The sequence below is a fragment of the Salmo trutta genome, chromosome 16, assembly GCF_901001165.1.
Source record: "Salmo trutta chromosome 16, fSalTru1.1, whole genome shotgun sequence".
NCBI lineage: Eukaryota > Metazoa > Chordata > Actinopteri > Salmoniformes > Salmonidae > Salmo > Salmo trutta.
The window spans coordinates 58,559,709-58,577,380 of record NC_042972.1 but is presented as its reverse complement, the minus strand read 5'-3'; the positions used below and the strand labels follow the sequence as shown (position 1 = coordinate 58,577,380).

At 40.7% G+C, this 17,672-nt stretch overlaps 1 protein-coding gene across 2 annotated transcripts; it reads right to left on the bottom strand.

The window, feature by feature from the left end:
* Positions 1-11,119: 11,119 nt before the first annotated feature.
* On the bottom strand, positions 11,120-15,871 carry LOC115151112 (transmembrane protein 74B). Of its 2 annotated transcripts, none has more exons than XM_029695103.1 (2): positions 15,516-15,871; positions 11,120-14,058 (listed from the first exon to the last, which is right to left on the bottom strand). In XM_029695103.1, exon 2 carries the CDS (start codon positions 13,999-14,001, stop codon positions 13,261-13,263), a length of 741 nt encoding a protein of 246 aa, XP_029550963.1. In that variant the 5' UTR covers positions 14,002-14,058; positions 15,516-15,871; the 3' UTR covers positions 11,120-13,260. The 2 variants fall into 2 exon arrangements, with proteins under 2 accessions (XP_029550963.1, XP_029550962.1); XM_029695102.1 differs by lacking the exon at positions 15,516-15,871 and adding an exon at positions 15,048-15,300.
* Between the last annotated feature and the right edge of the window lie 1,801 nt (positions 15,872-17,672).

Below are 17,672 nucleotides of genomic sequence, written 5' to 3'. Positions count from 1 at the left end.
AACAATTAGATGCAAGCCTCACAACTGAGACTCTTGTATAAACAGAGTTATGGTAATGTGGCTGTATTGTCTCTCATGAGTTTCACAAACATTAAACGAAATGGACCGGTCATAGCTGGATTCTCCCCCGACCATGTACACATTCTCCAAAACATGGACACTGTTCAGTTCTCAAGTTCTGTGATGTGGAAGAGGTTCCTTTGTTCTCCTGTGAAACTCACTCTCTCTATACTGCATGGCCATGAGGAGAGAGACTCCTCTAGGAATTTATGACCTGCGATAACAGAGCCTGGGTGTAGGGGGAAGAGAGAGGTGGTGAGAGAGAGAGAGAGAGAGAGAGAGAGAGAGAGGGAGAGAGGGGGGATGGTGCTCGCTGTACCCAAAGAGGGCCACGTCATGACATTAGGAATTCATGATGATGTAGAGATACTGTAATTTGTAAACATGCAAACTGAATTGAGCCTGATTATAGTCCATGCTTTTAGCTACAGTAACAAATTAGCCCTCATTCCCTGGCAGTTTATATCATTTTATAGGCCATAATCCTTTAGACTACACTTTCCTATATCAATGATAACAATAGTAGAAAATGTTATTCGCATAATGTTATTGAAAAGAGCTGGACCTAAGTATATGAGATGGGATGGAAGTATAGATAATGCATAGCCTTGGCTTGATTCCTCAGTTTCCATGGCAATCCTACCACTTCTCAATTTCTGAATCCTAGTACATCCACCAATGTAATAGGCTAATATCAAAGTGGAGACGTCGGAACATACGCTGCTTAGAATATTTAGCCTGTGAATTGATTTCACTCTGAGAAGGGCGTTTCCTGCATACAAGGACTTAAAAAACGTGTTTTGTCATTTAGCCAAGCAGTACAAGGGATGGGGACCTCATAATCTAAATTAATTGGCTTGACAAAATTATATCAGATGTTATAAAACCTTTTTCAAAGCATTTTTCCATGATAGGGTTCCAAAGAACAACTCCCAGATAAGGGTTCCACAGGGTTCCACTTTACCTTCTACAGGAACCCTAAGGTTTACATGGAACCCTTTTCATCTGAGATGAGTTCTTTGGAACCTCTATGAAGAAAATGGCTTTTAAAATGTTTATTTGTGGGTGGAAGGACAAGACCTCTCATTCACTAAAGAGTTCTCGGACAAGGACAAGACCAAATAACAATTTTTTCTAAGAGTGATGGATTAGGGTAAGTGGTCTAAATATCAAGAAGTCGATGATAGGCCTATGTTTAGGCATTGATGTCAGAGATGTCATTGACTTAGGACACTTCATTCAATATGCAAATTCAGTCCTAGTCTACCTGTTTCAGCTATTGGTGTCACTTGCTTTTTACTTAGCCTATACTCAGCTTTATAGCCTATACCTTAAGGCAATTTCTTGAACAACTGTCACGATCGTCGTAGTAAATGGACCAAGGCGCAGCGGGTCAAGTGCTCATCTTAACTTTATTAGTGAACACTTAAATACACAAACAAGACCCAAACTAACAGTCTTGCAGGCTAAATACAGCCGTGCTAAGAACAACCTCCCCAAAACAAACATACACCTAATTATAGGACCTTCAATCAGAGGCAACGATAACCAGCTGCCTCCAATTGAAGGCCCCAATCCCAATTACTAAACATAGAAATAAACACCCTAGAAACAGACATAGAACTATACATCATAGAACTAAATCAAAAACCACGGAAACATAAATCAAACGCCCCTCTACCTAAACACACACTCAAAACCATATAAAACAAATACCCCCTGCCACATCCTGACCAAACTCTAATTACAAATAACCCCTTTACTGGTCAGGACGTGACAACAACATCTTTTCAATTCATTCAGGTAGGCTAATAAAATACATCTGAACTATTTATTTACTAACTCAATCCGGAAGGGTACAGGTTAATTTGTATAAAATTTAAAAATGCTACTTGGAGAAAAGCAAAAACATTATCAAAAAGCCATTATCACATTTAGCTGCTGTAAATTCATTCACCTCAGTCTATCTACAAACACATAGCCTATTAGCTATACAGTTGTAACATTATACCCCTGAAAGGGGGGAAATGTGAGAAATGATTCACACTGACACGTAGCATCAGAGACTGTTTAGTCAGTTGTAATGATGAATTGCATAAAATCATCAACTCTACATAAAGATCTCTTTTCTCAAATTACATAGCATTCAAATTTGCATTCCTAGGCATTACTTTTCAGACTCCGCACAAACAGACATCAATGGAGCACACAGATGATCGTATTATTAGATTAATTATTAGAATATTACTTACAATTTTATATTAACATCAGTGATGTAGTGGTAAAAAAGGTGGGTAATGGGTAAACTATAAGGATGTGCATCTTTCACTTTCAAGATGATTCGATACATATCTAGACGCATGCTCCAATACGATAAAGGATCGGTGTGATTCGGTTTGATTAATCAAGCAATCAAATGTATTTATAAAGCCCTTTTGATATCAGCAGATGTCACAAAGTGCTTATACAGAAACCCAGCCTAAAACCCCAAACAGCAAGCAATGCAGATGTAGAAGCACAGTGACAAGGAACAACTCCCCAGAAAGGCAGGAACTTAGGAAGAAACCTAGAGAGGAACCAGGCTCTGAGGGGTAGCCAGTCCTCTTCTGGCTGTGTACATGGCCATTAAGAGTACATGGCCATTAAGAGTACATGGCCATTAAGGCCAGATTGTTAATCAAGATGTTCAAACGTTCATACATGACAAACAGGATCAAATAAAAATCACAGTGGTTGTAGAGGGTGCAAAAGTTCAGCAACTCAGGAGTAAATGTCAGTTGGCTTTTCATAGCTGAGCATTCAGAGGTTGAGACAGCAGGTATGGTATAGAAAGAGAGAGAGAGAGAGAGCGAGAGTCGAAAACAGCAGGTCCGGGACAAGGTAGCACGTCCGGTGAACGGGTCAGGGTTCCAGAGCCGCAGGCAGAACAGTTGAAACTGGAGCAACAGCATGACCAGGTGGACTGGGGAGAGCCAGGAGTCATCATGCCAGGTAGTTCTGAGGCATGGTCCTAGGGCTCAGGTCCTCCGGGAGGGAGAGAGGGAGAGAAAGAGAGAATTAGAGGGAGCATACGTGTGTGCGTGAGCACTCAGAGTGTGGTGTCAGCAAAACAACCTCTCATTCAACATCAACAAAACAAAGGAGATGATCGTGGACTTCAGGAAACAGCAAAGGGAGCACCCCCCTATCCACATCGACAGGACAGCAGTGGAGAAGGTGGAAAGTTTTAAGTTCCTCGGTGTACACATCACGGACAAACGGAAATGGTCCACCCACACAGACAGTGTGGTTATGAAGGCATAACAGTGCCTCTTCAACCTCAGGAGGCTGAAGAAATGTGGCCTGTCACCTAAAACCCTCACAAGCTTTTACAGATGCACAATTGAGAGCATCCTGTCGGGCTGTATCGCCGACTGGTACGGCAACTGCATCACCCACAACCGCAAGGCTCTCCAGAGGGTAGTGGGGTCTGCACAACGCTTCACCGGAGGCAAACTACCTGCCCTCCAGGACACTTATAGCACCCGATGTCACAGGAAGGCCAAAAAGATCACCAAGGACAACAACCCCCCGAGCCACTGCCTGTTCACCCCGCTCCCATCCAGAAGGCGAGGGCATTACAGGTGCATCAAAGCTGGGACCGAGAGACTGAAAAACAGCTTCTATCTCAAGGCCATCAGACTGTTAAACAGCCATCACTAACACAGAGAGGCTGCTGCCTACATACAGACTTGAAATCATTAGCCACTAAATGGATCACTAGTCAATTTAATAATGCCTTTTTAAAAATGTTTACATATTTTACATTACTCATCTCATATGTACAGTATATGCTGTATTTTATACCATCTATTGCATCTTGCCTATGTCGCTCTGTCATTGCTCATCCATATATTTATATGTGTATATTCTTATTCCATTCCTTTACTTAGCCTTGTGTGTATTAGGTAGTTGTTATGGAATTGTTAGATTACATGTTAGATATTGCTGCACTGTTGGAACTAGAAGCACAAACATTTCGCTACACTCGCAATAACATCTGCTAACCATGTGTATGTGACCAATAACATGTGATTTGATTTGAATTGGACACCAGATAAGACAGGAGAATTACACATAACAGACTGACACTAGCCCCCCGTCACATAGACTATTGCAGCATAGATACTGGAGGCTGAGACGGGTGGGTCGGGGGACACTGTGGCCATGTCCGACAATACCCCAGGACAGGGCCAACCAGGCAGGATATAACCCCACCCGCTTTGCCACAGCAGAGTCCCCACACAATTAGATGGGTATTAACAGACCACCAACTTACTACCCTTAGACAAGGCTGAGCACAGCCCACTAAATTCTCCTCCACCACATGAGCCTGAGGGGGTGCACCACCGGACAGGAAGATCACGTCAGTGACTCAACCCACTCAAGTCGAGTATAGCACAAAAAAGCCTGGCACGAAGTGACACACCCCTCCTATGGACGGCATGGAAGAGCATAGTAAGCCAGTGACTCAGCCCCAGTAATAGGGTCAGAGGCAGAGAATATCAGTGGAGAGAGGGAAGCCAACCAGGCAGAGATAGCAAGAGCTGTTCATCATGCTAGTGCCTTGCCGTTCACCTTCGCACCCCTTGGCCAGTCTACACTCAATCATAGGACCTACTGAAGAAATGAGTCTTCACTAAAGACTTCAAGGTCGAGACCGAGTCTGCGTCTCTCACATCGATAGGCAGACCATTACATAAAAATTGAGTTCTATAGCAGAAAGCCCTGCCTCCAGCTGTTTGCTTAGAATTTCTAGGGACAATAAGGAGGACTGCATCTTGTGACCGTAGCGTACGTGTAGGCATGTACAGCAGGACCAAATCAGAGAGATTGGTAGGAGCAAGTCCATTTAATGTTTTGTAGGTTAGCAGTAAAACCTTAAAATCAGCCCTAGCCTTAAAAGCACTGTGTGTGTGAGTGAGTATCCCTAACCTTGCCAACAGACAAAGAACTATGAATGGATCAGTGATTCACCAATCAGGGCCTTGTGTGGTAACAGTAAAAATACATGATGTGTTTTTAGGGGCACTAAATGTCCTTGCAACGTTCCCATGAAATGTGTCAAGAACATTAATATCTTATGTTCTGAGAACATGGCAACCATGTTCTGTGTATGTTTGGTGGGACGTAGATTGAATATTCTCTAAAGCACTGAATATCAAATCAAATCAAATTTCTTTATATAGCCCTTCTTACATCAGCTGATATCTCAAAGTGCTGTACAGAAACCCAGCCTAAAACCCCAAACAGCAAGCAATGCAGGTGTAGAAGCACGGTGGCTAGGAAAAACTCCCTACAAAGGCCAAAACCTAGGAAGAAACCTAGAGAGGAACCAGGCTATGAGGGGTGGCCAGTCCTCTTCTGGCTGTGCCGGGTGGAGATTATAACAGCACATGGCCTAGATGTTCAAATGTTCATAAATGACCAGCATGGTCAAATAATAATAATCATAGTAGTTGTCGAGGGTGCAACAAGTCAGTAACACAAGAGTAAGTGTCAGTTGGCTTTTTCATAGCCGATCTTTGAGAGTATCTCTACCGCTCCTGCTGTCTCTAGAGAGTTGAAAACAGCAGGTCTGGGACAGATAGAACGTCCGGTGAACAGGTCAGGGTTCCAGCAGGTCTGGGACAGCAGGTTTGGGACAGGTAGCACGTCCGGTGAACAGGTCAGGGTTCCATAGCTGCAGGCAGAACAGTTGGAACTGGAGCAGCAGCACGGCCAGGTGAACTGGGGACAGCAAGGAGTCATCAAGCCAGGTAGTCCTGAGGCATGGTCCTAGGGCTCAGGTCCTCCGAGAGAGAGAGAGAAAGAAACAAAGAAAGAAAGAAAGAAAGAAAGAAAGAAAGAAAGAAAGAAAGAAAGAAAGAAAGAAAGAGAGAATTAGAGAGAGCATATTTAAATTCACACAGGACACCGGAAAAGACAAGAGAAATACTCCAGATGTGACAGACTGACCCTAGCCCCCCGAAACATAAACTACTGCAGCATAAATACTGGAGGCTGAGACAGGAGGGGTCAGGAGACACTGTGGCCCCATCCGATGAAACCCCCGGACAGGGCCAAACAGGATACTGGACACATGAATGTTCTTGCAACGATCCCATGAAACATGTCGAGAACATTAATATCTTAAATTCTGAGACCACGGTAACCACATTCTGGGTAAGTTCTATTTGACATTAAGGGAATGTCCTCTAAAGTTGTGGGAACATTTGTTGTTAGCTGGGATTGAACTTTTCAATTGAGCCTTGTATCATGTGACATACTACTTTGCTATATCTTTTATTGGTTTGAAGGGGATCCCCATTGTATAGAATGAGCATTCTTAGGTATTACAATCTGGTACCAGGTCCCTTCAAATGTGACCGACGACTCGATTCGGTCTTATGTATCAAAATTTAAAAGTGTATTTTTTACATTTGAGAAAATGGCACTTGAATGTTTTGGTACACCTGCTGGAGAGCTCGTCTTTGTATACACCCATTCAGCATCATTCACACCCTCTTAAGCCTTAGCCCCACCCACCTCTTTAAGGATTCACATGTGAGGCCATGTACTAAACAACCAAAGATTTCAAGACTAAAGGCTAATTTAATCTGGAGTGCCGGAGTGTGCTCTGAGAGTTCATAAACTCTGAGCTTTGTCATATTGTCTGTTTGAAAATTCAGAGTTTTTCGCTCCCTGATTATTTAGGGCGCACTTTGGACACTCTGGCCGAGGAGTAGGGTTGATCCGAGTGTTTTGACCCAACAGCAGCAGTCAAACACCCAAGCTATCTGGCTAATGTTGGCTAGCTTACCAGCTACTTCCAGACACAAATGAGAGAACAGCTCACTCTGACCATTTTACTCGCCCTAGCAGAGTTGGTTAGGCTGTTTTTTTGTCATCCAGAGCGTTAGTGACTGCAACTGTGCTGTAGGCAAAAAATGTATTACGCTTTTTTGCCAAGGTTAACTGACACGCGTTCGTAAATGTTCGTCAGTTATTCTGCGCTCTGGCACACTCAGACGAGAGTGCTCTGAAAGCTCAGTAGATAGCCAGAGCGAATTTACCAGCTACATCTATCAGCAGTTGTCGGTGCCATCATGAACATTCTATTGAAATGAAATGGTTAAATTGATACAACTTAATTTGATAGGACTTTGTGCAGATTCAGATTCCCTTTCTTTATATACTGCTCAAAAAAATAAAGGGAACACTTAAACAACACATCCTAGATCTGAATGAAAGGCGGAGGTAGCGGTCCTGCTGCTGGGTTGTTGCCCTCCTACGGCCTCCTCCACATCTCCTGATGTACTGGCCTGTCTCCTGGTAGCGCCTCCATACTCTGGACACTACGCTGACAGACACAGCAAACCTTCTTGCCACAGCTCGCATTGATGTGCCATCCTGGATGAGCTGCACTACCTGAGCCACTTGTGTGGGTTGTAGACTCCGTCTCATGCTACCACTAGAGTGAAAGCACGGCCAGCATTCAAAAGTGACCAAAACATCAGCCAGGAAACATAGGAACAGAGAAGTGGTCTGTGGTCCCCACCTGCAGAACCACTCCTTTATTGGGGGTGTCTTGCTAATTGCCTAGAATTTCCACCTGTTGTCTATTCCATTTGCACAACAGCATGTGAAATTTATTGTCAGTCAGTGTTGCTTCCTAAGTGGACAGTTTGATTTCACAGAAGTGTGATTGACTTGGAGTTACATTGTGTTGTTTAAGTGTTCCCTTTATTTTTTTGAGCAGTGTATTTATGGCCTCTGTTCTAGGAATAGGTCATGCCTTTCATTAAATAGTAGAAAACAAATAATTCAGTCGACATTCATACCGGTTATAGATTATGGTGACGTCGTCTATATCAGTGTTTCCCAACTCCAGTCCTCGAGTACCCCCAACAGCACACACTTTTGTTGTAGGATTTGGGAAACTTAGCTTTAAAAATGCAAAATTCTCTCAGCCTCATTGCAAAAAAATGGTTGAATAGCATGAGATTAGCTATAAAACGTAACATTTTTCTCTCTCCCCCATTGCAATATGTGTAGAATTGCAGAAAATTTGCTTTAAAAGAGCAACATTTTCTCTCGGCCTCATGGCAAAATGAGTATAATAGCGTAACATTTGTGTGGTGGGGGGGGATTGACCCCAACTCTGAAATAGCCGAATGCAGTCACCATGGAAAATGTGAACAAGGCTTCAGAGAGGGACTTTCTACCACAGTACGATGTCATGCAAACTGGTACTGACAAATCAGGAATTAAAGATGATACAAGAGGTATTCAATACACTATAGAAAATCCAACCCTGCCCGCGTTCCCCTTCCTATATCAATCCCACCAATCAGATAACCCCTTTTATCACCGGCCAGTCTTATTTACAAGTCCACAGATGGAGCTGAATGTTCATATTGGGCTGATAAGCAGCAAGAATAACTGAGAGTCAACCACTAAGAGAAACAATAAAGAGGACACAATTGAAAAGTAGAAAAGAGAGAATAGAAACAACAGCAACAAAGGTTTATTTGTCATACTGAAATTATTCTTAAAAATTGTCACATATACAGCTCTTAGATATATCATAAATGCAACAAAAATGGGGCATTGGATTTTCACAATATCTCACAAAACACACATGCAGTTTCAACAGCTTACTCTCTGTTACTCTTCTATCGCCACATAAGACTTCATCACTAAGTAACTGTATGACTGCTCCTTAAGAACAAGACACACATTGGCTAACAGTCGATGGTATACATAGTTGTCCTTTACTGATCCTCAAACATGCTAGTTAATTTTGCTGTGCTGATCATTATCATGGGTTAATAACTTAAAATCAATTGAGTTATCACTGGTCAGTTTTCCAAGGTCTCAGGATGTATCCACTTTCTTAAAGGTTTTGTGTCCTCGATTGTTTTAAACATTGAGGGCATTTCTACACTTTAAGATGAAGCCAAAACAAACAGGATTGTTTGGAATACAGTGTCGCGGCTACCTTGATGAGAATGTACAGTTGAAGTCGGAAGTTTACATACACTTAGGTTGGAGTCAATTAAACTTGTTTTTCAACCACTCCACAAATGTCTTGTTAATAAACTATAGTTTGACAAGTCGGTTAGGACATCTACTTTGTGCATGACACATGTAATTTTTCCAACATTTGTTTACAGACAGATTATTTTACTTATAATTCACTCTATCACAATTCCAGTGGGTCAGAAGTTTAAATACACTAAGTTTACTGTGCCTTTAAACAGCTTGGAAAATTCCAGAAAATGAATTCATGGCTTTAGAAGCTTCTGTTAGGCTAATTGACATCATTTGAGTCAATAGGAGGTGTACCTGTGGATGTATTTCAAGGCCTACCTTCAAACTCAGTGCCTCTTTGCTTGACATCGTGGGAAAATCCAAAGAAATCAACCAAGACCTCAGAAAATAATTGTAGACCTCCACAAGTCTGGTTCATCCTTGAGAGACATTTCCAAATGCCTGAAGGTACCACGTTCATCTGTACAAACAATAGTACGCAAGTATAAACACCATGGGACCACGCAGCCGTCATACCGCTAAGGAAGGTGACACGTTCTGTCTCCTAAAGATGAACGTACTTTGGTGCGAAAAGTGCAAATCAATCCCAGAACAACAGCAGAGGACCTTGTGAAGATGCTGGAGGAAACAGGTACAAAAGTATCTATATCCACAGTAAAACCAGTCCTATATCGACATAACCTGAAAGGCCGTTCAGCAAGGAAGAAGCCACTGCTCCGAAACTGCCATTAAAAAAGCCAGACTACGATTTGCAACTGCACACGGGGACAAAGATCGTACTTTTTGGAGAAATGTCCCCTGGTCTGATGAAACAAAAATAGAACTATTTGGCCATAATGACCATCATTATGTTTGGAGGAAAAAGGGGAAGCTTGCAAGCTGAAGAACACCATCCCAACCGGGAAGCACGGGGGTGGCAGCATCATGTTGTGGGGGTGCTTTGCTGCAGGAGGGACTGGTGCACCTCACAAAATAGATGGCATCATGAGGCAGGAAAATTATGTGGACATATTGAAGCAACATCTCAACACATCAGTCAGGAAGTTAAAGCTTGGTCACAAATGGGTCTTCCAAATGGACAATGACCCCAAGCATACCTCCAAAGTTGCGGAAAAATGGCCTAAGGACAACAAAGTCGAGGTATTGGAGTGGCCATCACAAAGCCCTGACCTCAATCCTATAGACAATTTGTGGGCAGATCTGAAAAAGCATGTGCGAGCAAGGAGGCCTACAAACCTGACTCAGTTACACCAGCTCTGTCAGGAGGAATGGGCCTAAATTCATCCAACTTATTGTGGGAAGCTTGTGGAAGGCTACCCGAAATGTTTGACCAGAGTTAAACAATTTAAAGGCAATGCTACCAAATACTAATTGAGTGTATGTAAACTTCTGACCCACTGGGAATGTGATGAAAGAAATAAAAGCTGAAATAAATAATTCTCTACTATTATTCTGACATTTCACATTCTTAAAATAAAGTGGTGATCCTCACTGACCTAAGACAGGGAATTTTTACTAGGATTAAATGTGAAAAAGTAATTGTGAAAAACTGAGTTTAAATGTATTTGGTGAAGGTGTATGTAAACTTTCAACTTCAACTGTAATTGTGATAACATAAGTTCTTGTGTGGTTTTTGTGTGTAAAATGTGAAGATGATATCATGCTAACCGACATTCAATCGTCAAATGTCAACATACATCAGTATTGCATCAACCATAATACATAAATACTGTGAGCATTATTGTGATGCCACAGTTGTTCACCTTTTGGGATAGTTTACATTCATTCATGATCCTTGAGTGAGAAGTAGCCTAGTCTCATATCGTGTTGGTGCTATCATGTCAACTCCTTGTCATCTTTGGCATGACAAAGAGTGGCATGACGGCAAAAACAGACTGGTACCCAAAATAAGTGAGAAGGTATTGAAGTGTATTCCAGTTGTGCATATGTGAAATGTATGTATTCACATGTAATAACTGAAAACTTAGACTAGCAGGGCCTTTATGAGTCCAACATCTCTGTAGTAATACAACATTACCTAACATTCATCAAACACAATCAGATTAACATGGACATTCAACGGATCCTCTCTTTTTAACAGTTTCAATAACAAGCAATGCAACATTACTCTTGGTCATAACCTATAGACAGACACTTTATTGATTGTTGAAAACACCATTATAAGAAAAAGCCTCCTAAAACCTTGAACTGATATCTACAGCTAGATTGCTCTGCAAGTTTCATCAATGTACAATACTTATGAGTAGGCCTATGACGTGAACAGCTACAATTGTGGAGGTCAAATATTTTCTACGTTACATTGATACAAACAATGGTTCTGTATATATACTGTATAGAAATAGTTGTTAAATATCTGTAAACTTAATTCTCTGATATATTGTCTATATTTGTTGTGAATATAATATTAACTCCATGATTCAAAATGAAAACAATGGCCACCTTTACATAACTTACAGTATATATGGCTAATACCAGTAAGCCAGATATTTGTAATTTCTTCCAGGAAAATGTGCTCCTCCTTTCCAAAAGTGCACTTGCCAATATAGAGACCAACAATGAATTATTTGATTATTTTATATTATTTTACTTAGTATTATTACTATTATTATTTGTTATTATTGTTTCACTCACTTCTCGTTGACCTGCATTGTTGGAGCTCTGAGCATACGAATTTCAATGTACCCTACAAACACATCTGCAACCCTGTGCATGTGACTAATACACTCTGATTTAGATTTGTTTTTATGTTGGGCTATTACATGTATTACATACACCGAAGGGATATCAACTTCGCAGTTGAATTGTAAGAGAAGAAAAATTGCCAAAGCCTCAGTTGATGTTAAAGGAGCCTTAGCTTTTAATCATTAATATGCCTTGTAAATTGTCTCATTCAGTTGCTCTATATGTAATGCATCACCAGATGGTAAGAAAATCAGAATCTGTATACTAGTACTTTATTCTTACCACTTTCTTTAGAAGTGATTAGCTTTCTCCATTAAATCATTTGAAAAGGCCTTTGGTTTGCATGAAATAATTTGGTCTATAATAATATTTCATTTGGATAATAACTGTTATCTGGAGGCGATATATTCCATTATCATGAATGTTTGATATTTATAATAAATAAATATTGTGCGGCTGCTGTTTAATAACATGCTGATTTGAAAAGAGAGAGGGGGAGAGAAAGAGAGAGATTTATTCTTCCAGCTCCATTATTCCATTGCAAAGTTTCATAAGGACTTCTATGATATATGATCTATGTTACCAAATGGCTCTAATGTATTTTTAAAGATAAAAGGCTAAATTTGTAGCAAACAACTGGGACAATTATAGTATATAATTATGACCCCATTTCTTTGGTCAAGACCTTGCATGATGGTGTGTGTGGACATTCTCCTTAACACATTTTGGAGGAAAAGTTGTGCCGGTTCTCCACATTTGGTATATATATTTCTACATCATTATGAAATAAAATAATCTGTTGTTTTCTTAAATTCAGCAAAAACCTGTCCCAAAGCCTCTGATGCATATCTAACATTTCACTTGCTTAGATGTTTTTGTTTGTGCTGCTGTATATTCTTGCCAAGACCACATTATAATAACAACCAACAGGTTAAGTCGCTCCAGTGAGTTGCTACATATTTAACTTGGCTTATGGGCTCACATGAGCTTAGTATGTTAGCATATGTGTACACAATTTACAGTGACTAACTTTTTAAGGCATTGTATCCTTACATGATAATAATAACAACAACAGCATTTGTAGGCCTATACATATTGTACACGTTTTGTTCATTAACAATGTGATAAATATATTATCCAGACATATATTCAAGTCTTGAAAAGATGCTGATAGCCATCTGTTAACAGCATGTCAAGTTAGCCTATACAATGAGTTCCTCAAGGGTGCCCATTGTGCTTTTCAGATCCATCTCAGTCTCTGATTTGATCCTACATCCAACAATACATGATGTGTAGTTCCAGATGTGCTCTTAGTCTTAACCACATTCAGCTTACCTTGCTTTCTTCACTTTTCACAAAGCCCCTCAAGCAATGATTACAACCCTTCACACAGTCTGTGGATAGAAACGTGCTCAGATTGTGCTACTCCTGTCGGGTCCCACTGGACATCTCTGTTCCATTTGTACTTGTGGCTGGAGCTGTGGTGCCAGTGTGACTAGGTTCACATTCAACAATAGATTCTCCCCCCTCGCCCAACTGTCTCATCCGCAGGTGAATCGACCCGTACGTCTTCCTGGGTTGGACAAAAGTCCTCTGGCGGTACAGCTCACCTTTGCATATGGACACCATTAGCAAGATGGACAAGAGCATCCCCCCTAGAGTCAACAGTCCCAGGCCTGCTATGATACACTTGTCGAGGTGCGAGCCCAGTTGTGCGTAGTACATCTCCAGTTTCTCCATCTGACGAGCTGACACCAGGTCTGGGTTGACCTTAGCCTCTCGAGGGATGGTGTATGCAATGATTACCAGTACTATTCCACCCACCAAGAACACCAGGGCAGATATGAACCCATAGTCGACAGAATGGTCATTGAAGTCAGTCACATGGCCCTCCTCAGACCTGGGTGACAGCTCATTTCGCTGGAAAGGCTGGGGTTGTGTCTGGTAGCCCCTATCATTAGACATGGACCGATGAACACTCGAGCTGGCTGGGTCACTTAACCTCATCTCGTGCTCTTCTTCCTGATATGACGTGTTCTCGATTCCAGCTCTGGGCGCTGTCCGAGGTCCTTGTCCCGGAGTTGTAGCGGCCTCGCAGGCAGCGCGCTTGTCCCCATCCCCCAATTCATGGAGCTCTACGGCATTCACAGACTCCATCGACATTCAGTGGATCTGCTCATGTCGTTAAATTATGCCGCCCTTAATTATTTTGCTGAACACCTGCAGGAATTTATGAAATTATGAAATAGACATTGACATGTAGGCTATTACGCATGCTGTGCCTGCCTCTCAAATTTGAATAGTCTACCATATTTAGTGAAATCTAAACGTAATTTAAATCGAAATAGAATATTCTAGGTTAACAAAGGCCACAATATATTTCTTTAAATGAGATAGAATAACATATGCAGCCGTCACGAAACAATAATTATTTCAAATTAAAGCATTGAAGTGTGTAAACCTTGGTCATGGAGAGCGCATTTCTTAATCAGGCAAAACACTGCCTAGAAGTGCACTGATCACATTGAATGCTGGCAATGTTAACCATCCAAACCCGCATTTACTGATCCATATAGGCTATTTTAATCATACGTATATTAAACACTTCACTGTTGATTCGCAGATTGTAGACTATTTATTTGGGAATAAATGCATCCCTCCCACCATTTAAGCTCGATGTAGTGCTACTGCTGTAAACGGGGTGGAGAGAGCCAAAAAACGTTTATATATTATTAACAAGAACAGCCTTTTTCATTATCATAATCATAGCGAATCTGCTAATTGTAGACTACCAGATCTAGAGATTGACGAGGGTCTAGCTGTGTGACAATAGGCTGTAGGCTAAATATTTACCTCAAACAGTCGGCTACTGACACATTTTCTATATGAATTAGGCCTACATATCATGAAATCCCTTCAATTTTAGCACACGATAGAGGTTTAATAGTTTTTAAAAACAGTGCACAATCAACACTGGCATGACCTTGATGACCATCACAATAACGTGGCCTATTTATTAAATGAAATGTTACGTTTTAAGAGGTCGATATCTATATATAGGCCTATGCGTCAATGAATCAAAGAGGACAAATATTCAACAAGAATCACATTAGCCTACAATACTATAACAAACATCCTATGCATAAAAAAACAGACGGCCTACTACTCTCTTGATATATCAATATTAAACGCAATAAAGGAAAACCTACCCCAGGTGTTGACGCACCAGTGATAATATTTTTTTTTGTACAAAGATGCCGGTTGCGAGTGAGACGGAAAGACCTCGAGAGCGACTGGCCATGCGCAAACAAACAGTGCCGTGAAATTGGTGTTTGAAGGAGAGCGCATCGCTTCAGTCGGTAGTAGAGCCTTCAGTCATATTAAAAACATAACCTGCACACAGAGCTGTAACTACATATGAGGACGAGATCCGATCCAGACCTGGGTAATATTTCCTAATTTGTAAAAAAAAAAATATATATATATATATATATATATATAGACTATTTCTATATTTTATACACAATAAAGAAATCAATTACGGATCAACATCTAAATATTATTCCCAGCATTGATCAAAGCTCAGAACGCTTATAGGCCTATTCTTGATCGGAGTTTCTAACCACGCCTGTCTCTTTGTGAACGAGTAGAATAATTTGTTATGTTGGCCTGCTTACCCTCCTGGATTTGCCTCCTGGATTTGCCTTTTTAGCAGCAAATTCACCCCTTTCTCTATCGGCTTCCTCCGAGGGCCTGAGACGTGAAACGACCTAGCCTACCCCAGCTCGCAGTCGGCTCGAGTTTGTAGCCTGTCATGATTCATACGTGTCATTTAATTTCACAGATAGAACAATGAGACAGAAATTCCACCGGATGTATAAATGTAAAGCTTGGCTTTTCCACTCACTACCAAACTTAGTCCACTCTGCAGTGGGAGAAGATGTAACGAGATGGATTACATTTTTATCTCAATACAATTTTCTGTTCCCAAAACTAAAATCTGTTACGAACAGAGTGAACTAAGTTTTGTAGACCTTACGCTTTTCCAAAGTTTCAAAAGATTGCGTTGTTTTGAAGGAGTGCAAAGGCGAATTTAGTTATTACACACGCGCACTTCACAAAGTAGGCGTTCCCTAATGGAAATATGCAAATGTTTGACAGAACGCGCCAATAGGATCTCTCTAGCTCTGCTTGGCTCTGCCCACCTTGCTTGTTCTTCCACTATGACTCATTTGTTACCATTTGAAATGACAGACTGTGGTCTTGGTTGATTTATTAATTTATTTGCTTGTATCATGACGTGTGAAAAATGTAACGGCAAAGTTATAACTTGACATTTGAATACATTCAGTACGATTTGCAAGCATGCAGCTCAATTTGAGGTGCAACTCATTTAATAAACTTGCGACTGGTGAATCTTCTTCTGTGAATAAAACATACATTTTACAATGTCGAAACTGCGTGCTAAAACAAGTATAGGTACTGCGTCCCAAAGTACGGTTAACTTCACACGTGAAGTGTGTGGAAGTTGGCGTGTCAACCGAAGTGGGAGGAACAACAGCAATAGGCGTTAAACAAAAAGCCAGTCTATTGTTGTTGGAGAATCATTACTGTGCCGTTTGAATGTTAATAACATACAGTGTATAGTTGTCTAATGTTTGTGGGGCATATAACTTGTTTAATGATACTCCTCAATCACTACGATCAATAAAATATTTTCTTGAGTGTACTTTAAACAGAGCTGAGATTTGCTTCAAAGTGCATTCACCCTATTGCTTACACCTATCAAGTTGTTTCAGATCTACACAAGTGCCCAGGGAGGAGGGGTTAGGGTTTCTTCTGGTCAGGGCCTAACTATACTGGCCCAATATTTACATGGCCTAGAGATATCACTTATTGGGACAGTGGTTAGGGTGTTTGTCATTGGTGTTGATGACCTGGGTTCAAAACCTGTTAGGGGAGACACCCTACTCTCATATTCTTAGTAATCTACTAGATGTAAATGTTATTATTGCTGTTTTAAATAGAATTTATCAGACATTTTGATTGTTTATGTCGAAATTTAGTTGTTTATGCATATTTGTTTATTACCATAATGTGTATAGATTTCTACGCATTTCTGGAACTTTGGCTACCGGCTTTATGCCTTTGTGCATGACCTCCAGATGCTTCTTCAGGTTTGATGTGGTGTTTCTGGACAAACAGATCAATGCTGCCTTTGCAGAGTTTGCATTTGACTAAAATGTTGTTCTCTTTCTCCTCGATTAACTCAAAATAATGGGACAATTTTCACAAGGAAAAGGTTAAGTGGGATAACAACACAGCTTTAAGATAGCTAACAGTCAGAATTCTATTAGCATTAGACAAGGCTTTAAAAATATATAACACGCCGGTAGAGATATGCTTCTGAAAGTAATATATAGCTTACTTGAAAAAGTAACTAATAATATTACAATATTTGAAGACAGTAACTCGTTATATTACTCTGTTACTCATAAAAGTAATACAACTGTAAGTAATATATTACCCCCAACACTGGTCCCAAGCGATTCTATTGCAATTTGTCTATTTTTCCACATTCAAACTTGGAGATGGAACTTTGTGTTGTGTATTGTTTTGGAATAACTGGCACATCATTGCTTAAATGGCAAATGTGAGAAAGTTTCTGATATTCTAAGAATATGGCAACTATGTTCTGGGTATATTTCAGAAGCAACACTTCCACCTGGGCCATGTTTCGGCAACAAATAAGGAATGTTACAGATGGAAATGCAATAATGAGAGCTGATGTGATTCCTTATCAGAGACACGTTTGTTCTACATGTGGTGTGGAT